The following is a 23294-nucleotide window of genomic DNA, read 5'->3' on the forward strand; positions in this document are numbered from 1 at the left end:
CTCGTGCTGTCCCCATCTTTTACAGGCCCGTTTGTGTAAATGTCGTGTAAATGTAGCCTAACACATAATGATGCACACTGATGACGAGTCTGATTACAGCGGATTGTGCTGAATGCCAAATCCAGCCCTGCTTCACCGGTGGGTGGGCTTGAGCTAAATCCATCATTTAGTTGTTTCTTTTGTGGGTTCCTACCATTGCCAAATATGATAAGGGTTGGGTCCCGATCATCTTCTTAGTCCCCAGGCACTGGTGGCAGAAATGCTGAAGCTTCACATTATAATAAAAGTGGCTTTAAAGGGGTTTTCTCACCTAGAAATGTACAGTCATGTGAAAAAATTAGGACACCCTTTGAAAGCATGTGGTTTTTTGTAACATTTTTAATAAAAGGTTATTTCATCTCCGTTTCAACAATACAGAGAGATTAAAGTAATCCAACTAAACAAAGAAAACTGAAGAAAAGTCTTTTCAAGATCTTCTGTAAATGTCATTCTACAAAAATGCCTATTCTAACTGAGGAAAAAGATAGGACACCCTCACATGTATTCCCTCTTAAATTGGCTCAGATCTCACACAGGTATATCACACCAGGTGCACATAATTAGTAGATCGTTACTCTGCATGTTGAATGAGGCTTGCCCTATTTAAACCTCAGACATTTAGTTTGGTGTGCTCCTGACTGTTGAAGTGAGAGTGAGCACCATGGTGAGAGCAAAAGAGCTGTCAGAGGACTTCAGAAAAAAGATTGTAGCAGCCTATGAGTCTGGGAAGGGATTTAAAAAGATCTCAAAAGATTTTGAAATCAGCCATTCCACTGTCCGGAAGATAGTCTACAAGTGGAGGGCTTTCAAAACAACTGCCAACATGCCCAGGACTGGTCGCCCCAGCAAGTTCACCCCAAGAGCAGACCGCAAGATGCTAAAAGAGGTCTCCAAAAACCCTAAAGTGTCATCTCGAGAACTACAGCAGGCTCTGGCTACTGTTGATGTAGAAGTACATGCCTCTACAATCAGAAAGAGACTGTACAAGTTTAACTTGCATGGGAGGTGTGCAAGGAGGAAACCTTTGCTTTCCAAGAGAAACATCGAGGCCAGACTGACATTTGCCAGAGATAAAGTTGACAAAGACCAGGACTTCTGGAATAATGTTCTTTGGACAGATGAGTCCAAAATTGAATTATTTGGACACAACAGCAGAGGACATGTTTGGCGTAAACCAAACACAGCATTCCAAGAAAAGAACCTCATACCAACTGTGAAGCATGGAGGTGGAAGTGTCATGGTTTGGGGCTGCTTTGCTGCAGCAGGACCTGGTCAGCTCACCATCATAGAATCCACGATGAATTCTACTGTGTATCAGAAGGTGCTTGAAGAACATGTGAGACCATCAGTTAGAAAATTAAAGCTGAAGCGGAACTGGACCATGCAACATGACAATGACCCAAAACATACTAGTAAATCAACCAAAGATTGGCTGAAAAAGAAGAAATGGAGAGTCCTGGAATGGCCAAGTCAAAGTCCAGATTTGAATCCCATTGAGATGCTGTGGGGTGACTTGAAAAGGGCTGTACGTGCAAGAAACCCCTCAAACATCTCACAGCTGAAAAAGTTCTGCATTGAGGAGTGGGGTAAAATTTCCTCAGACCGATGTCGAAGACTGGTAGATGGCTACAAGAACCGTCTCACTGCAGTTATTTCAGCCAAAGGAGGTAACACTCGCTATTAAGGGCAAGGGTGTCCTATCTTTTTCCTCAGTTAGAATAGGCATTTTTGTAGAATGACATTTACAGAAGATCTTGAAAAGACTTTTCTTCAGTTTTCTTTGTTTAGTCGGATTACTTTAATCTCTCTGTATTGTTGAAACGGAGATGAAATAACCTTTTATTAAAAATGTTACAAAAAACCACATGCTTTCAAAGGGTGTCCTAATTTTTTCACATGACTGTATGACATAGTGATAATATCTGCCATAAACATCCCTTCTCTGGGATTCACTCCTATCTCAATAACAGGTAGTGCTCATCGAGCACTACAATGCTCGGGTGCTCTGGCTGAACACATCGGGATGCTCAGGTGCTCTACTGAGCACCCAAGTATAACGGAAATCAATGGGAGAACCCGAGCATTAAACCAGGCACCCCCTGCTCTGAAGAAGAGAGGGTGTCTAGTTTACAGAAAAAGGTTAGAAATTCATGAAAACACCACAAAAATGGTTCAGAAACAGCATGTGGAGGACATCTGGTTGCATCTTGGACTCCTATTACCTATAACATACAATAGACAACCACACAAAGGCTATTTGCCAAAAGCCAGGTATGTGCAAGCCTACACCCTATCCATGAGACAGATACAGTCAGCATACCTTACAATGGCAGCCTTGTGCACTATGAGATATTCCAAACCAGCTCTTATCTGACTGAGAACCAGTAAGCCTCAAAGTTATTTTGCATCTGTTGGATGGCTTGGGTGGACCTGCACACCTAGATCAATATCATTAGGGTGACAAAACGTTTTCTGATTGTCCTAACATAATATTCAATAACCTTTCTATACAGTTTTGTTATGTAAACTCATTTGCATAAACATGGGTATATGGGAAAGACATGCAAATGAGCAGAAGTGGCCTTGTTTTTCAGCTGAAAACCATTTTTGATAAAAATTTGTGATTGCAATATTCGCAATCTACACTACTCATAAACAGCGCCATCTATTGGATTCATAGTCTTGTCATAAGACTATGAAACCAATAACATATAAAGCATCGTCAATCCTTACATAAAGACGCACTACCATGAGACTACACGACAATAAATCCACATGAACTCTGAAATGAGACACTGTACACCTCCAGGAATACCTATAATAAAAAGAAAACTTTAAACCACATCACCTGTATAGAAGGGGGGAGGTTTAGGGGGGTAAGGGAAATGTTTGTGTGTGTTTTATCTTTATTTTCACTGCACATATATGTAAAAAAGGAATACGACCTGAAATTTGATCCACTATGTACCTTTGAATGTAAATGTGCAAATAATATCAAATAAATAATTGAAATAAGTTTTGCGGTGCTAAAATAAAAATAAAATAAAAAGGTTTATTGATGTAAATAGAAAGTAGGTGAAAAAAATCCAAAACGTATATGATGTCAGGTCCACACGCCTATTGAAAGAATACCAACTGGGATCATAATGAACCAATCAGGGAATCACGTGGTAAATGAACCCCCTTAAACAGTATCACACAGTTGGAATAAGCAATAGCAATGGGCTGTACATCAACCTCAGGGTTTGGGGGTGCAACTGTCCAAGCAGCTGATAAAACACCCAAAGCCTGTTGAACTATCAGACCAATGCGGACACTGCCACTAAATAGTGCACAGCTAGTCTCTAACTTACAGGGAGTGCAACCACAATAAACTGCAAATAATGATGTTGGTTGCAAATCCCTACAATGCCCCCCCACAGCATGTCTATAAAGATACCATTGATGCCTAACTCGCCCTGCACATGCTGCACATATAAAGACTTAACCCCTCAGCTCAACGTGTTTCTGCATCATGAAGATGCCTCATCAGGAGCGGCTAATGTGAGCGTGAATAGGAGCGGTATTAGGATGCGAAAAGGAACCGAAAAGAAGAACTACCCTGTGAAGGCCATCATGGCGCTGGAGTGCTGCCCTAAGTTTGTGGGGTAGTTCTTCTTTTCTATGCCTTTTCGCATCTTAATACCGCTCCTATTCGCGCTCACATTAGCCGCTCCTGATGAGGCATCTTCATGATGCAGTTCAACAGGCTTTGGGTGTTTTATCAGCTGCTTGGACAGTTGCACCCCCAAACCCTGAGGTTGATGTACAGCCCATTGCTATTGCTTATTCCAACTGTGTGATACTGTTTAAGGGGGTTCATTTACCACGTGATTCCCTGATTGGTTCGTTGTGATCCCAGTTGGTATTCTTTCAATAGGCGTTGTAGGAAGGCACAAGGGGCCGTCATTGATGGAAGGTATGTGTCACCGAGATTCTTGGCCTCGTGAGGTAAGAGACGGTAGTTTTAAGTGGCATTGGCAGCTAGTGCTTTTGTTTTGTTGTTAGTATGGCTGTAAAGCCGATCAGGGCCGGCTCTTACTGGGAGCAGCCAAAGTGCTGGGTGGGTGGCTCCTCCCCACGCTCCAGGCCGGGTCTTTTTTGGCCTATATAAACCCATCCAGCAGTATCAGCTGGGTGTGGATGATCCTCCATCTGACAGAGAAGCTGGGGAGTCTCTGTGTTTTGGGACCTGTGAATTTGTGCCGTGCCAAAGGGCTGAGAGCCATATGCCGGGAAACAGGACCCTAAAGCCTGCTGTGGACTTCGGATGGAAAACTGCTAACCAGGTGAAGATTTTGTTCTATGGACATTGCATGGTGTGAACAAACACCAAGACTGTGAACGGTCATTTTGTTTTTCCTTGAGTGAATAAACACCAAACTGTTTAAGTTAAAGACTTTGTGATTGCCTCTATACTGCGTCCACTAGCCTGTCTACCAGAGCAAAACCCCACATTGTGTGGACCTGACATCATATACGTTTTGGATTTTATTCACCTACTTTCTTTTTATATCAATAAACCTTTTTTGTTTTGTTTTTTTCAGCACCCCAAAACTTATTTCAATTATTTAGTAGAGTCACTTGGTGGTGCCTACTAGTGTTGATCACAAATATTCAAATTGCGAATTTTAATCGCGAATATCGGCACTTTGAGAATTCACGAATATTTCGAATATCGCAAAATATATTCGTAATTGCGAATATTCGATTTTTGGGAAAATACCAGTTCATGCGAATTTTTATGCGGAAATTTTTATGCAAATTTTCCCAATCAAGAAAATAATGCCTGGAGATCATGAATTCGCGAATTCTGGAATATATGGCGAATATTCGCCCAAATATTCGTGAAATATCGCAAATTCGAATATTGCCCCTGCCGCTCATCACTAGTGCCTACCTGATCCTTGCTTAATTTAGTGAGCAAATGATATCAAAACCTATTAAAATGTATTTTAAAAAAAAGACTATGAATCCAATAAATGGAGCTGTTCTTGAGTAGTGCTGATCGCGAATATTGTAATCACAAATTTTTGTTGCAAATTTTCCATGCAAATGGTGTTTCTGCTGTAAAACAAGCAGATTCTGCTAATTTGCATATGCCCACAATTATGCAAAAGCGTTTACATGACAAAACTGTATAGAAAGGTTATTGAATATTATGTTAGGACAATCAGAAAACTTTTTGTCTCCCTAATGATATTGATCTAGGTGTGCAGGTCCACCCAAGCCATCCAACAGATATGAAGCAACTTTGCTCATGGCAACTGGCTCATAGTTAGATGAGAGCTGGTTTGGAATGCCTCAGATGGGATGGAATGTTTAGAAGTTATAGAACTTGATAAGAAAGTATGTAATAAAGTCAGATGATGATGGGATGGAACGTTTATGAGTGATAGATTGTAAATATTCCTATCTGAGGAAAAAAAAATGGTTTGGAATGTCTCGTAGTGCACAAGGCTGCCATTGTAAGGTATGCTGACTGTATCTGTCTCATGGATAGGGTGTAGGCTTGCACATACCTGGCTTTTGGCATATAGCCTTTGTGTGGTTGTCTATTGTATGTCATAGGTAATGGGAGTCCAAGATACATCCAGACATCCTCCCCATGCTGTTTTCCAACCATTTTGGTGGTGTTTCCATCAATTTCTGACCTTTTTCTGTGAACCAGACACCCTCCCCTCTTCAGAGCAGGGGGTGCCTGGGTTAATGCTCTGGTCTCCCATTGATTTTCGTTGTCTTCAATTGTGCTCAAGCATACACATTATTCGGTCGAACACTGCGATGTGCCCAGCATAGTGATGCTCGCTCAACACTAATAACAGGGTATCGACATGAATGAAGAGCAATTCTCATACTGGATGTGTAGACACCGCTCCATTCACGGCTATGGGACCTCTGAATATAGCGAGCGAGCTACCTGAATGCGCTGGAACATGGTGAAGAGAACGACCTGAGTAACACAAGTGATTGCTGACCACTTCTGCCCCAAGAGACTATAATGTGTTTGCCTTGAACCTGATATTCTAGAGGAACTAACCCTTTCTGTGATTTGTGCTGTATCTGCCGTGCTGTGCCCTGTAGTTGCCTCACTGTGCCCTGTATCTGCCCCGCTGTGCCCTGTATTTACCCCACTGTGCCCTGTATCTGCCCTGCTGTGCCCTGTAGTTGCCTCACTGTGTCCTGTATCTGCCCTGCTGTGCCCTGTAGTTGCCTCACTGTGCCCTGTATCTGCCCTGCTGTGCCCTGTATCTGCCCTGCTGTGCCCTGTATCTTCCCCACTGTGCTCTGTATCTGCCCTGCTGTGCCCTGTAGTTGCCTCACTGTGCCCTGTATCTGCCCTGCTGTGCCCTGTATCTGCCCCACTGTGCCCTTTTTCTGCCCTGCTGTGCCCTGTAGTTGCTCCACGGTGCCCTTTATCTGTCCTGCTTTGCCCTTTATCTGACCCACTGTGCCCTGTATCTGCCCTGCTGTGCCCTGTTTCTGACCCACTGTGCCCTGTATCTGCCCTGCTGTGCCCTGTTTCTGACCCACTGTGCCCTGTATCTGCCCTGCTGTGCCTTGTAGTTGCTTCACGGTGCCATGTATATGCCCTGCTGTGCCCTTTAGTTGCCCTACTGTGCCCTGTATCTGCCCTGCTATGCCCTGTATCTGCCCTGTAGTTGCTCCACGGTGCCCTGTATCGGCCCCACTGTGCCCTATATCTGCCCTGCTATGCCCTGTATCTGCCCTGTAGTTGCTCCACGGTGCCCTCTATCTGCCCTGCTGTGCCCTGTAACTGCCCCCTGTGACATATCCAGACCCTATGCCCGGTAACTACCCCCCTGTTCTCTATAACTACTCCTCTGTGACCTGTACCTGCACTGCTGAGTGTGCACTGAGGGCAGTGAGGTCAGCAGTGTTAAGGAAATAGCAGTCCGACATCATGAACCTGATAAATCACTTCTTTTGGTAGAAGTGATATTTCTACGTAGAAATTAACTTACTTGTAAGTGTAGAGTAATTGAAGAAGAAGAAAAAACAGACCCAACAATCAGGACATGCATCCCATTCATTCTGAGTAATTGTATCATTAATGGAAAGGGATGTGCTCAAAATAATGGCAGTGAGGAGTTAGACCTCATTCCCATGTTCTCGTCAGTGATTTCTATCAGGGATTGTGAGCCAAAACCAGAAATGGAGGCCACAGGCGTGAATTTTGGATTTTATTTAAAGGGAATGTGTCATTAGATAATGACCTATTGTTTAAATCACATTTTCATGTTTAACATATTTTTTTATAATTTTTGATGATGTTATTTTTGATTTCCCATGTCAATATCTATATTTAAACAGAAAAGATAAAATCCTGCAGTTTTCGGCCACTAAGCCTAATAATAGGCACTACTTCTTGGCTTGTACGGGTCACTTTACTACAGTTATATATTATTCTAGACCTGCCTATAATGATATCACCTCTGTGTACAGATAAGGCAGGATCCTCCAATCACAATAGGAGATTCTCCAAGCTTATCTATTCTTTCCTTGTCTGCACAGGTCACAGAGCATGCCTAGAAAACTTTCCATGGAACTCAAGGAGGTCCCCCTCCAGACCATTGTGCCTATGGCTCATGGGGCTTCTGTAAAGCAATTTTCTTAATGCTTTCTAAATGCTGTTAAAAACAGCTTAGGCAAGATGGCCCCCATAATCATGTTCAGGAAATAGAATTAAAATAAAATTCTGTATTCAGGAAATAAAAACAGATTAGAAAAAAAGGATATGTGCTGCTTTCTGGTTTTATCTGGCAGATACAATTATTGGTGACACATTTCCTTTAAGGTAGGAGGGAGGCAAATGTTCCACGTGTTATCTATAGTGCATTTCCTTCTGAAATACTGTAGAAAATGGGTCTTTACAGACATTGTTCTGATGAAGAACATGTTTTGATTAAAAAGTTGATTAGAGAGGGAAGAACATACAGGGAAGAGTAGCAAGTGATAGGCCGCTCAGCTAACCTCAAATGCCTTAAAGTGGCAACTAAAACCTGAAACGTGGAAGGAATCGGGGAACTACTGTTCGAATAGATGGAAGAAGAGCCAAAATGAGAAAAGACTCAGCCAATGATCAAGTCCAGAAAGAGGAGAAATAAGATCTGAGGTTACCAGTGAGCATTGCTACAATCAAAAGACGATGAAGTGAAGACACTGATCACCTCCAAAAAGATGAAAGAAGATCTGAAGTTACCAGTGAGCACCACTACAATCATAGGACGATCAAGTGAAGCCAAGTTACCAACAAGAACTCCCCATAAAGTCCTGTTGTTGAAAAAGAGACATGTCCTGACAAGGTTAAACACATTGGCCCAGATTCAAGAAGCACTTGCGCGGGAACAAGTGTGATTTGCGCCGCGCAAGTACTGATTTGCTCCTATGCAAATTTGCGGCTGATTCTGTAAACCAGTTAAGCCTGAAATGCGGCCATTTTCCCGCGCACGCAGCCTAGCTGTTCCTGCGCAATTTGCGTGCAATTTTGCGCGGGGTGTAAGTTGCGCCTTCATGGAATTCCCTCAGCGAATATGCAAATTAGGTACTGCCGATGATTCAGAAACATGCGCGTGTGATGCGCATCTTGCGCTGGAAGCGTGCAAGCTTTTTTCCCTGGGCAAACTTGCTCCTGTTAAAAGCAGGGGCAAGTTAGCAAAAGATGGCCAAATGTCATCCCAGGTACGCACTTCATTACCCAGGGCATTGATGTCCAGGGCAATGGCTTCATATATAGCCCTCCTTTGGGCAATGGTGGTGTTTGCCCGCTGGGCACCATATAGGACTTCCTTATGCTGCTGGAGTGCAGCAATCAGGATGTCCATCTCTGCAGCCACAAAGTTGGCCTTCCTTATTTTGGTCCCTTTGGGAGGTGCCATGTCTTGCAAAAGGGCTGAATTTCCTTGCTCAGGGGGGGGTAGGAAAAAGCAGGATGAAATTCAGCAAAGAACCTGCGCAAGTCTGCTCCTATTTATTTGCTCAGTGCAAGCAGCTGAGCAGGATTTGCCCTGAAATTCTGCTAGCAAACCTCTGCTGAGCCGAAAATTCCTCATTTACATAGGGGCACACCCACTTTGACTTGCACGGCCTTGCGCCCTCAGCTTTGCCTTAAACAGGAGCAAATTAAATGAACAAACGATTCCTGAATCAGGTGGCAATTTGGCAAAATTGCTCCAGCGCAGAGAAATTCAGCTGAGCGGCTCAGGTGTAAGTAATGGGCAAATCTACCTGAATCTGGGCCATTGGCTGAAAGAGAAATTGGGCAACATTTTGTGGACTGATGAAAGCAAAATTGTTCTTTTTGGGTCTAGTGTTCGAAGACAGTTTGTCAGACGACCACCAAGGACTGAATTCAAGCCGCAGTACACTGTGAAGACAGTAAAGCATGGTGCTGAAAAAATCTGTATATGGGGATTTTTCTCATACCTCGCGTCGGGCCTATTTATTGCAACGGAGGGATCATGGATCAGTGCAGTTATATCAAAATACTTGTAGAAAAATACGACAATGACCCAAAACACAGCAGTAAGTGGACAACATCTTAGTTACTGACAAACAGGATTGAGGTAATGGAGTGGCTTCCCAATCCCCCAACCTTAATCCTTAGAGAACTTGTGGGGGGGGGGGGGGGGGGGGGGGGTGACATAAAAATGTGGTTTATGAGGCAAAACCCAAAAATGCTGAAGGACTGTGGAAGGTAGTCCAATCATGCTGGACTGGAGGACCTGTTCAGAGAGGCCAGAAGTTGGTCGACCCCGTGCAGCACAGACGTCAAGCAGCTCTCAGAAACGGTGGTGATGCCGCTAAATATTAGAGCAGCCATTCAAAGGAAAGTGAGCTTTAAAAAAAAAACGGTGGCACTGCCTAATATTCCTTCCTCTTTATTTTCTGTAAAGGGTTAACACAAACTGGATACATTGTATTGATTTAGAATTAAATGTTTAGCATTTCCAGAGCATTTATGGAAAGACAAGTTATTGTAAGGATTTTGCAATTTATTTGCTTTTTCGGACTTGTGAAGACTACTGTAAGTTCTGTGAGACGCCCGGTGGCCAGAGGTTGCTATTGGCAACGGCAAAAGTACACTGTGAGTGCGGCGAGTGTCTGACCGGTTGTTAGGGACAACCGCCTGATACAAGTGGTGGAGAATCTGGAGACAGTTAGAAAACTGCCTAGCTCTGTGCCACCACGTAGTGTGTGACCGGTAAGTTTGTGCCCCCTCTGAGGAGCGGTAACCACGCGCTCATTGCCTCAATCTGAGTAAAACACTTCTCCATATCCATATGAGTCACTGCGCCATCTTCAAGTGCGGTGTAGAGGTCATAGGTCACATGCATGCATTTTTGACCGTCTTGCAGCCTGGATTTCATGCATTTGGCACCTGAGATATCGGCAATCTGCAGGTGTCAAACTCAGCTCTGCTACATCTGGCTGTATAGGGTCTTCCAGGATTATCTCAGCTTTCTGCTCAGCTCTCATCTCGGAGCTGCGCACCTCGCTCTGCCTTATGCCGGCTGACATTTGTGTTCCTGAGACGTCGCTTGCGGGGAGCGTTTCGTGAGGCTCCGTCGCTTTGTGTGGGTTCCTGCGAGAAAGAAATATACAATGACAAATTTTCTCAGATTGTTTCCATCTCAACTCATTTCACCAAGATGGAATATGCAGCCTGTAATTATGTATTCGACAGCGATCGGAGGCGGCGAGGGAGCAAAATAAATTCTCCTCTGTGTAAACATTTGTTTTGGGGGACGTGGCGCTCGGTGAAGAATGCGACTGGCGGTGGGTTTTATTAGTTTTACGCTTTTAATAGATTGTTCTAAAAGTAAAAGTTTCCAAAAATGGATTCTAATCAGGAAAATGGAGGTGAAACTGAGCAAACATTGTACAATACATGGCATTTACTCTTATAAGGGCCCTTTCACACCTGCGTTATAGTCTTCCGGCATAGAGTTCCGTCGTCGGGGCTCTATGCCGGAAGAATCCTGATCAGGATTTTCCTAATGCATTCTGAATGGACAGTCCGTCCTTCAGGATGCATCAGGATGTCTTCAGTTCCGGAACGGAACGTTTTTTGGCCGCAGCAAATAGCGCAGCATGCTGCGCTTTTTGCTCCGGCCAAAAATCCGGAACACTTGCCGCAAGGCCGGATCCGGAATGAATGCCCATTGAAAGGCATTGATCCGGATCCGGCCTTAAGCTAAACGTCGTTTCGGCGCATTGCCGGATGCGACGTTTAGCTTTTTCTCAATGGTTACCATGGCTGCCGGGACGCTAAAGTCCTGGCAGCCATGGTAAACTGTAGTGGGGAGCGGGGAGCAGCATACTTACCATCCGTGCGGCTCCCGGGGCGCTCCAGAGTGACGTCAGGGCGCCCCAGGCGCATGGATGACGTGATCGCATGGATCACATGATCCATGCGCATGGGGCGCTCTGACGTCATTCTGGAGCGCCCCGGGAGCCGCACGGATGGTAAGTATGCTGCTCCCCCGCTCCCCACTACTACTATGGCACCCAGGACTTTAATAGCGTCCTGGGTGCCATAGTAACACTGAAAGCATTTTGAAGACGGATCCGTCTTCAAATGCTTTCAGTACACTTGCGTTTTTCCGGATCCGGCGTGTAATTCCGGCAAGTGGAGTACACGCCGGATCCGGACAACGCAAGTGTGAAAGAGGCCTAAGCCAAACTACAACCCCCAGCATGCCCTGGCAGCATGGTCACCACGTTAAATATAATGTATGCAGAATCTGCCAGCAGTTACCACTAGGGGGAGCTCATTGCATACAGATGTATACAGATTCTGCCTGCTACCACCACTAGGAGGAGCTCACTGCATTTACATGGAGCTTACTACAGATGTGTACAGATTCTGCCTGAAAATAAACACTAGGGGGAGCTCTTTGGATACAAAGGCATATATTCTGCCTGCAGCCACAGCTCACTGCAATCTATACATATACATATTCTTCCTGCAGCTACCATTAGGGGTACAATTATATACAGATTCTTCCTGCAACCACCACGTGGGGGGCTCACTGCATTCAATTGTATACATATTCTGCCTGCAACATATCACTAGGGGGAGCTCACTGTATACAGATGTATACAGATTCTGCCTGTAACCACCATAAGAGGAGTTCACTGCATTTCGATATATACATATTCTTTCCACAACCACCACTAGGGGGAGCTCACTGTGTACAGATGTATACAGATTCTGCCTGTAATCACCATTACGGGAGTTCACTGCATTTCGATATATACATATTCTTTCTGCAACCGTCACTATAGGGCACTTACTACAGATGTATACAGATTTTGACTGTAACCACCACTAGGGGGAGCTCACTGTGTACAGATGTATACAGATTCTGCCTGTAACCACCATAAGAGGAGCTCATTGCATTTAGATATATACATATTATTTCCGCAACCACCACTAGGGGGAGCTCACTGTATACAGATTCTGCCTGTAACCACCATAAGAGGAGCTCACTGCATTTAGAAATATACATATTCTTTCCACAACCACCACTAGGGGGAGCTCACTTCTTACAGACATGTACATATTCTGTATGTCAGAGGTAAACACTGGGAGGATTCCTGAGGCTGTGCCTCTGATGTTTGCCACTTTATGGCCATACAGTGGCATGTGTCGCCCATAGGCCCCCATGTTAAAAATGTGTATATAGGGCATTGTGAACGTAGCCTAAGAGATCTTCTTACTGAAGCCCTTTACAGTGGGCTGAGCTGCAGTACCAGACACAGCCACATCCATCTGTATGGCGCTGTGCCACATACCACAGAGAAAAGGCGGTGACACTCATTTCCTGCTGCAACTCAGGGGGAGTGTCTTTCCTGCTGCAGCTCAGGGGGCGTGTCCATTCTGCTGCAGCTCAAGTGGAGTGCCTTTCCTGCTGCAGCTATGGGGGCGTGTCCATTCTGCTGCAGCTCAAGGGGAGTGTCTTTCCTGCTGCAGCTCAGGGGGCGTGTCCATTCTGCTGCAGCTCAAGGGGAGTGTCTTTCCTGCTGCAGGTCAGGGGACTGTCCATTCTGCTGCAGCTCAGGGAGCGTGTCCATTCTGCTGCAGCTCAAGGGAAGTGTCTTTCCTGCTGCAACTCAGGGGAGTGTCTTTCCTGCTGTAGCTCAGGGGGCGTGTCCATTCTGCTGCAGCTCTAACTCAGAAGGCAGTTGAAGGATAAAACTGAGCATGTGCGACCATCTCAGTGAGCTGGATAAGGAAATAATAATAAAAAAAACAGCAGGTGGCGCTATACAGATATATTTTATTGAATAACTCAGAGGCTATGAAAAATGTTTAATTACATGCAATTACAAAAGTATTCAGATGCAGGCTCTGCTTTGAAAACTGTAGGATATTTTTTGTGGGAAAACCCCTGAAAGCTGATGCCTAATTTATCATTAGGACCCACCACTGCAGTACTCCAATAATCTGGTTCAGGGCTATTTTTGTTCCGTGACGGATTATTCAAATTTCCAGACCTTCAGTTTCTGGATTATTGGAATTTTACCGTAATACATAGCCTGCACATTTGTCTATCCTCACCTGTCCATGGGGGGCGGAGTTGTATATTATTGCGGCTCACCTTCTTTCATGTGAAGGTGTTTGAGCTGCAGTTCCACATACAACCTGTGGATGAGCGCGGCGCTGTTTTTATAAGAAAGCATCCATGTTTTCCTAATACTGGACAACCCCTCGTCGCCTTCGGCTGCTGCGTAGTGAGCCCGGCACACGTCGAGAAACTTGTAGCCGCTTGTTTTATTGAAGTCGCTAATTGGATTATATATGTTTACACGTCTAATAATTATTGCTGCGCAGAGTATTAATATTTCATAGCCCTGACTCAGGTTGCAGTTTATTAAACATTAAAGGGCAGCGACTACGTGAGATGTCGCCTTAAAGTCCCAGAAAATTCAATTAAGATAGGGTTTATGTAACTTTTTTAACCTGTTAGTGACCACAAATACACCTTTTTACAGCAGTCACTAACACTGCTGCCTTTTTACGGAGGCCTGGTCTAAGCGTTGTACGGGTCTCCGGTGCAACTCAGAGCAGGAGCTCAGCTCTCTCATGACAGCCGGGCTCCTGATCGGAAGCGCTGATCCGGACCTTTCAACCCCTTAGATGCCACTGTCAATAGTGACAGCAGCATCTAAGCATTTCAGTGGGAGGGGGCTCCTTTTATCAGGCAACAGCCCCCAGTCTTATTATGGCAGCCATGGGCCTAATGAAGGGTTTGCCCTCAGTGATTGCCTAACCTGCGACAGTATAATACACTGTACTACATACAGTAGTACAATGTAATATAAAAGTGATCAGTGTATTACAGAAGTGATCAGTGTGAAAATGAATGATATTAAATAAAAAAAAGCCTGGAGTCTACTATTTCTCTATATGCACTTTCATCCTCTCTATATGTACCCTTCTCCTCCTCCTCTACATGTATTATCCCCCTCCTCCACCTCTACATGTATTAACCTCCTCCTCCACCTCTACATGTATTATCCTCCTCCTCCACCTCTACATGTATTAACCTCCTCCTCCTCTTCTGTGTGCAATTTTCTCCTCCCCTTCATGTTCTTGCCTCCTCTTCCTCTATATGTACTCTTCTTCTCTACATGTATTATTCTCCTGCTCTATCATGTGTATCTCCTCTTCCTCTATATGTATTCTTCTCCTCTATGTGTACTCTCATCCTCCTCTATATGTACTTTCCTCCTCTTCCATGTGTACCTCCTCTTCCTCTATATGTTTTCTCCTCCCCAGTATATACCCTCATCCACCTCTATATGTACTCTCTTCCTCTTCCATATGTACCCTCCTCTTCCTCTATATGTACCCTCCTCTTCCTCTATATGTACCCTCCTCTTCCTCTATATGTATTCTCCTCCTCCATATGTACTTTTCTCCTCCCCCTCTACATGTATTCTCCTCTTCCTCTACATATGCTCTCATCCTCCTCCATATGTACTTTTTTCCTCCTCCTCTACATGTATTCTCCTCCTCCTCTACATGTACTCTCCTCCTCCTCTACATGTATTCTCCTCTTCCTCTATATGTACCACCTTCCTTCCTCCACATGTATTCTCCTCCTCCTCCATATGTACTTTTCTCCTCTTCCTCTATGTATTCTCCTCCTCCTCTACATTCACTCTCCTCCTCCTCTACATGTATTCTCCTCTTCCTCTATATGTACCACCTTCCTCCTCTACATGTATTCTCCTCCTCCTCCATATGTACTTTTCTCCTCCTCCTCTACATGTATTCTCCTCCTCCTCTACATGTACTCTCATCCTCCTCCATATGTACTTTTCTCCTCCTCCTCTACATGTACTCTCCTCCTCCTCTACATGTACTCTCATCCTCCTCCATATGTACTTTTCTCCTCCTCCTCCTCTACATGTATTCTCCTCCTCCTCTACATGTACTCTCATCCTCCTCCATATGTACTTTTCTCCTCCTCCTCTACATGTACTCTCCTCCTCCTTCAGTGAGCCCAAAAGAAGCCGGTGCAGAGCATGGGAGTGGTAGTGGCCCTGATGCAGTAGTCTGTCACAATTACTCTCAGGCCATTGCTCTCTGGGGATCGGTGCAGTATAAATGTAGTACCGAAAAATAAGGCCAGAATGAAATGTAACAAAGTTGCAATGTAGAATTTCAAGTAGCATCGGATTTTAAGTGCAAATCTTCTCTGGCATCAGTATGGATTTGGAGGTGTTGGGTGCCTGCAGTTTGGCACTTAGGTGGTACTGGTCTATGTTCTCTCTGGAACGTTTGTAACAGGAGCAGGAGCTCTGCAATGTGCTTCCTCTCCCTTCTGTGTCTGGACAGGAACTCTCTTCTCTTGGTCAGAAGTAGGACCAGCCTATTCCTACCAAGAGGGAATGAACAGGGAGGTTAACCCTTTTCCTGCCAACCTTTGCCGTCCACTCCTTGCTGGTAGCTTTGGCCAGAAGAAGCATACAATAAAATACATAATCATACATAACTATATACAGTTGTAGTACTCTCCTCCTCTACATGTACTCTCCTCCTCTACGTACGCTCTCCTCTTCATCTTCATGCACCCTCTTTATAGTGCACCACACTCCACACAACAATATGCCCGGTATAAAAAGATATCTTAGATGCATGACCACCCACTGCGACACCCGTTGGTGGATGTTACTAGAGATGAGCGAATCGAATCCCACGAAGTGGAATTCGATCCAAATTTCAGGAAAAATTTGATTCGCCTTTTAGTCAAATTTCCTCGTGCTTCATGTCAGAGAATCAATTTAACCTGAAATAGTATAAAAAACAAAAAAATTCAAACTTACCGCCTCCATTTGCTCGCAACGGGCCGCCAGACTCCATCTTGATTGAAGATCTCGGCCGAAATCCCGTGCTTGGTGACATAATCTCGCGCAAGATTTTGCTACAGAGTTTCAAGCAAGTTGGCGCCGCCCGACCCGTCGTGAGCAAATGAAGGCGGTCAGTATGATAAAAAAAAAAAAATATTGTTAATTTTACACAGTTTTTACACTCAGATGCCGCGATCATGTATGAATGCGGCATCTAAGGGGTACAATGACGGGACGGTGCTATAACAGCTCCCTGTCATTGCGCACACTACCTACAAAAAAATTTGCTTCGTAACGAAGTAATTCGTCACAAAGCTAATTTTTTTGCAAAATTTGGCGAATCAGCAGAATCAAACTTTTCAATTATTCGCTCATTTCTAGATGTTACCCTAGGAAACTGAATTTAGGACATGGGCTGCTGGAAGGACGAGGAATTTCCCCAAATTTAAGTAAATGACCAGCATCATTTTTCAGATGTAATTAATTAGCGGTTTCTCTTAGTTGGGCTTCGCCTTCCCCATAGATCGCCGTTCCTTCTCTCCGCCCGGCTGTATCGGACAGGCAGACCACGGGTGATCCGAGGACGCACGTCCCAGCTCGCACAATCATCTCTCCGGATCCTTGGCGTTGATGGCGGTGGTTTACTTTCCTCCATCGTGTAGAGTTTTGCCTTTGAAAAATCATGAATTATTTATTTCTAGTCAAGAGACAAGTCCGTGCGCTCAAGGAATATTTCCCCAGACTCCTTCTCTTCAGGGTGCAAGCTTAAACAAGTGTGAAACACAATGTATTTTCTGTCCTCCCAGTAGAGGCCAGTCCCTATGGGTTAGCATGGGAAATGGGGCGGCTAGTTATACGGCAGCCGCCCTGGGGACAAGGAACGGGGACAGTGACAGCCCCCGGTGTTGTCAGTTCTCCAAACTTCAAGAACCATTCCTAGTGAAAAACGAGCTACAGGGAAATAAAGATATCTGGCAGCCGGGAAATATCAAGGTCAGAGCCGACCGGCCCAGCATCCCGGGTAATCGGATTTACCGTCAGAATGAGTTATGATGAAGGATAAAATGTATGAACATGTCAGAATGCAAGACTCTGCTCCCGGCCTCCATGTCCGTGCTGAGAAGGGCAGGATAAGAGGTGGACGCTGCCGGATAAGAAGAGCTTCTTCATAGATTGGGTACATGGCACATGGAATGCCAATCCAGGGTCTGGGGTAAAGCCCCATTGTAAATGCACCGTCTGCTGGTATGACCTGTGTCCGGCTCTACTGCATCTGGCTGCAGCAGGGGCTGTCCATAGGTGACTGAGTGCAGCTCTGGAGTATAATACAGGATGTAACTCAGGATCAGTACAGGATAAGTAATGTATGTACTCAGTGACTGCACCAGCAGAATAGTGAGTGCAGCTCTGGAGTATAATACAGGATGTAACTCAGGATCAGTACAGGATGAGTAATGTATGTACACAGTGACTCCACCAGCAGAATAGTGAGTGCAGCTCTAGGGTATAATACATGATGTACCTTAGGATGAGTTCAGGATAAGTAATGTATGTATAATGACTCCACCAGCAGAATAGTGAGTGCAGCTCTGGAGTATAGTACTGGATATAACTCAGGATCATTACAGGATAAGTAATGTAATGTACGTACACAGTGACTGCACCAGCAGAATAGTGAGTGCAGCTCTGGGGTATAATACAAGATGTACCTTAGGATGAGTGTAGGATAAGTAATGTATGTATAATGACTCCACCAGCAGAATAGTGAGTGCAGCTCTGGAGTATAATACAGGATGTAACTCAGGATCAGTACAGGATAAGTAATGTATGTACACAGTGACTGCACCAGCAGAATAGTGAGTGCAGCTGTGGAGTATAATACAGGATGTAACTCAGGATCAGTACAGGATAAGTAATGTATGCATACAGTGACTCCACCAGCAGAATAGTGAGTGCAGCTCTGGAGTATAATACAAGATGTAACTCAGGATCAGTACACTATAAGTAATGTATGTACACAGTGACTCCACCAGCAGAATAGAGAATGCAGCTCTGGAGTATAATACAGGATGTAACTCAGGATCAGAATAGGATAAGTAATGTATGTACACAGTGACTCCACCAGCAGAATAGAGAGTGCAGCTCTGGAGTATAATACAGGATGTAACTCAGGATCAGAATAGGATAAGTAATCTATGTACACTGTGACTGCACCAGCAGAATAGTGAGTGCAGCTCTGGAGTATAATACAGGATGTAACTCAGGATCAGTACAGGATAAGGAAATGTATTTACACAGTGATTCCACCAGGGGAATCTTGAGTGCAGCTCTGAAGTATTTGCACCCAGCCCTTCCTTCCAAAGTTCAGGTGGAGTCCTCTATAATAATTCACCCCACATAGACAATTTGAGGTATTTATGCCCCACTGGTCATGCAGTTAAAACACAATACAATTTAATAATGTGGCTATCTCCTCCTGTTTGTGCTGAAAGAATCTCATTGTGCCGTTTCTCCCTCTCTCGCTTTCATTCCTTTAGGTCGGTAATGGGCTTAGATAAGGAGCCTGACCTTGTGCATATGGAAGCGCGGACCGCTGATGGACGTGAGTACCGCCAGATGAAACAGAATGGAAATTGTACCGTTTTCGCAATGCAAAATCATGAGCTTTAGAATACCTAAAATTTACATTTTAATTGAGCAGCGTCAGGTAGTTGGTGTCTGACTACCGACTTCTCCTGCAGCTCCGCACATGACGACCGCACTGCCACCTGTGCTGAGAATAATACACTGTATACAGCTGCTTTCATAACACCCTAGAGTATAATACAGAATGTAACTGAGGATCAGTACAGGATAAGTAATGTATGTACACAGTGACTGCACCAGCAGAAGAGACAGTGCAGCTCTGGAGTATAATACAGGATGTAACTCAGGACCAGTACAGGATAAGTAATGTATGTACACAGTGATTCCACCAGCAGAATAGTGAGTGCAGCTCTGGAGTATAATACAGGATGTAACTGAGGATCAGTACAGGATAAGTAATGTATGTACACAGTGACTGCACCAGCAGAAGAGTGAGTGCAGCTCTGGAGTATAATACAGGATGTAACTCAGGATCAGTACAGGATAAGTAATGTATGTACACAGTGACTGCACCAGCAGAATAGTGAGTGCAGCTCTGGAGTATAATACAGAATGTAACTGAGGATCAGTACAGGATAAGTAATGTATGTGCACAGTGACTGCACCAGCAGAAGAGTGAGTGCAGCTCTGGAGTATAATACAGGATGTAACTGAGGATCAGTACTGGATAAGTAATGTATGTACACAGTGACTGTACCAGCAGAATTGTGAGTGCAGCTCTGGAGTATAATACAGATTGCAACTCAGAATCAGTACAGGATAAGTAATGTAATGTATGTACACAGTGACTGCACCAGCAGAATAGTGAGTGCAGCTCTGGAGTATAGTACAGATTGCAACTCAGAATCAGTACAGGATAAGTAATGTAATGTATGTACACAGTGACTGCACCAGCAGAATATTGAGTGCAGCTATGGGGTATAATACAGGATGTAACTCAGGATCAGTACAGGATAAGTAATGTATGTACACAGTGACTGCACCAGCAGAATAGTGAGTGCAGCTCTGCAGTATAGTACAGGATATAACTCAGGATCAGTACAGGATAAGTAATGTAATGTACACAGTGACTGCACCAGCAGAATAATGAGTGCAGCTCTGGGGTATAATACAGGATGTAACTCAGGATCAGTACAGGATAAGTAATGTAATGTACACAGTGACTGCACCAGCAGAATAATGAGTGCAGCTCTGGGGTATAATACAGAATGTAACTCAGGATCAGTACAGGATAAGTAATGCAATGTATGTACACAGTGACTGCACCAGCAGAATAGTGAGTGCAGCTCTGGAGTATAATACAGGATGTAACTCAGAATCAGTACAGGATCAGTAATGTATGTACACAGTGACTGCACCAGCAGAATAGTGAGTGCAGCTCTGGAGTATAATACAGGATGTAACTCAGGATCAGTACAGGATAAGTAATGTATGTACACAGTGACTGCACCAGCAGAATAGTGAGTGCAGCTCTTGAGTATAATACAGGATGTAACTCAGGATCAGTACAGGATAAGTAATGTAATGTATGTACACAGTGTGAACATTTTATTCATTGTGGGGGACATTTATTAAGACCGGCGCTGCTGGTAAGTGCGCCAAAGTTATACAGGGCCATGCTCTTGCTGCCACTGGTCGCGCGACATGCTTTAAACTACGCCAGTTCCCTTGCTGGTGTAGTTAAAGGCCATTTTACACGCCATAAACTGGCGTGGAAATTATTGAATGAGACGGTTGACCGGCCCACCCTCTTCCACGCCCATGCCACGTCTCCTTTTTCCGCCATTTCGCTAAAGTGGCATGAGCGGGGTGTAGTCACAGATTTTGTCGCAAAGCACCTTTGTGCGATAATCTGCAACCTAATTAGGCCAAAAAACAGGCATTCACCAGATAATAAATGACGGTCTGTGCGTTTCATTTCTGTACCGTTGTGTTCGGTGGGGGAGGGGGGGCTCTGACATTCCTACACATGGCGGGATCCGTACAGATTGTGTACATGAGATTATACTAACAATTGGCGCAGTTTGAGCAGTATTTAGTGTCTCATTTCCTCCCGATTGCTCGCGGCGGTCATTACCATAACTTTTCCATCTGTATGCTAATTAGCGGCATTGTTTACCTGGTGGCCGCACTAGAAGCTCACCTGAGCGTGCCGCAGTCACAGGGTAACGCGCCCACTGTGCAATTTCCTTTGGCTTTCCTCTTATTTGCGGATCGGATTTTCCGTCTTGTGAGCGCACGACCCAGGGACAGTTTATTTTTTAAATATTTGCCTGGATTTCAGCTAAACCTCCAGAGTCCTCCGGTCTACTGGTGTGGAAAGACTTAGCGGGAGCTCAGAACAAGAGGAGAACATATACAAGTGAGCAGAGCCTGACAAGTGTAGAAATAGCGGCCTGCGGCCTGCGGCGATACGGCGTCCACTGCATCGACTCCCAGGAAAACGTGTCTGTAAGCATTTGTCATATTTCTAATGATATAATGAGGAGAACGGAGAGCAGAAGAATACAGAGATATATGTGATGGAGGGACCAACGCCCAGAGATGGCAAGAACACTTACATAATGGGGGCATTTCATAAAATACACGGCTATTATTAGGATCCAGCAAGGAGCGCACTGTCCCTTTAAATTATCCTGTACTCAAATCCAGGAACCTGATATGATGTATCACATATGATAAGCTTAGATACATTGTCTCAGCAAATATTATCACACATCATAGGCTTAGATACAGCATATCTGCAGGCTGTATTACACATGACAGGCTCAGATACATTGGGGCACATTTATTAAGACCGGCGTTTTAGATTTTAGTGAATAGCTCACTGGTCAGGCTAAATTTTTTATTTCATGTAATTATGAAAGTCTTCAGGTCCAGATGTCGGTATGAATAATGCAGAACATGTTTTGTGACACAACTCATTTAAGGAATGTTAGTAAATGACCCCCATTGTCTCCCCGGACCATGAAGAGTAACACATAGTGTAGTTAGATACACAGCTCAGCAGACAGTATCACACAGGACAGGATTAAATACACAGCTCAGCAGACAGTATCACACAGGATAGGATTAGATACACAGCTCAGCAGACAGTATCACACAGGATAGGATTAGATACACAGCTCAGCAGACAGTATCACACAGGATAGGATTAGATACACAGCTCAGCAGACAGTATCACACAGGATAGGATTAGATACACAGCTCAGCTGGCAGTATCACACAGGATAGGATTAGATACACAGCTCAGCAGACAGTATCACACAGGATAGGATTAGATACACAGCTCAGCAGACAGTATCACACAGGATAGGATTAGATACACAGCTCAGCAGACAGTATCACACAGGATAGGATTAGATACACAGCTCAGCAGACAGTATCACACAGGATAGGATTAGATACACAGCTCAGCAGACAGTATCACACAGGATAGGATTAGATACACAGCTCAGCAGACAGTATCACACAGGATAGGATTAGATACACAGCTCAGCAGACAGTATCACACAGGATAGGATTAGATACACAGCTCAGCAGACAGTATCACACAGGAGAGGATTAGATTCACAGCTCAGCAGACAGCATCACACAGGATAGGATTAGATACACAGCTCAGCAGACAGTATCACACATGATAGGATTAGATACACAGCTCAGCAGACAGTATCACACAGGATAGGATTAGATACACAGCTCAGCAGGCAGTATCACACAGGATAGGATTAGATACACAGCTCAGCAGACAGTATCACACAGGACAGGATTAGATACACAGCTCAGCAGGCAGTATCACACAGGATAGGATTAGATACACAGCTCAGCAGACAGTATCACACAGGATAGGATTAGATACACAGCTCAGCAGGCAGTATCACACAGGATAGGATTAGATACACAGCTTAGCAGACAGTATCACACAGGAAAGGATTAGATACACAGCTCAGCAGACAGTATCACACAGGATAGGATTAGATTCACAGCTCAGCAGACAGTATCACACAGGATAGGATTAGATACACAGCTCAGCAGACAGTATCACACATGATAGGATTAGATACACAGCTCAGCAGACAGTATCACACAGGATAGGATTAGATACACAGCTCAGCAGACAGTATCACACAGGATAGGATTAGATACATAGCTCAGCAGGCAGTATCACACAGGATAGGATTAGA

At 44.5% G+C, this 23294-nt stretch overlaps 1 protein-coding gene across 1 annotated transcript in view; it reads left to right on the plus strand.

Annotated features, from left to right (window-relative positions):
- LOC122942243 (VPS10 domain-containing receptor SorCS3-like) overlaps window positions 1–23294 on the plus strand; it is a 466943-nt gene that overhangs the window by 233528 nt on the left and 210121 nt on the right. The window contains 1 exon segment of the mRNA XM_044299746.1: window positions 19002–19066. Coding sequence (XP_044155681.1) covers window positions 19002–19066 — 65 coding nt within the window.

The sequence above is a fragment of the Bufo gargarizans genome, chromosome 6 (assembly GCF_014858855.1).
Source record: "Bufo gargarizans isolate SCDJY-AF-19 chromosome 6, ASM1485885v1, whole genome shotgun sequence".
Taxonomy (NCBI): domain Eukaryota; kingdom Metazoa; phylum Chordata; class Amphibia; order Anura; family Bufonidae; genus Bufo; species Bufo gargarizans.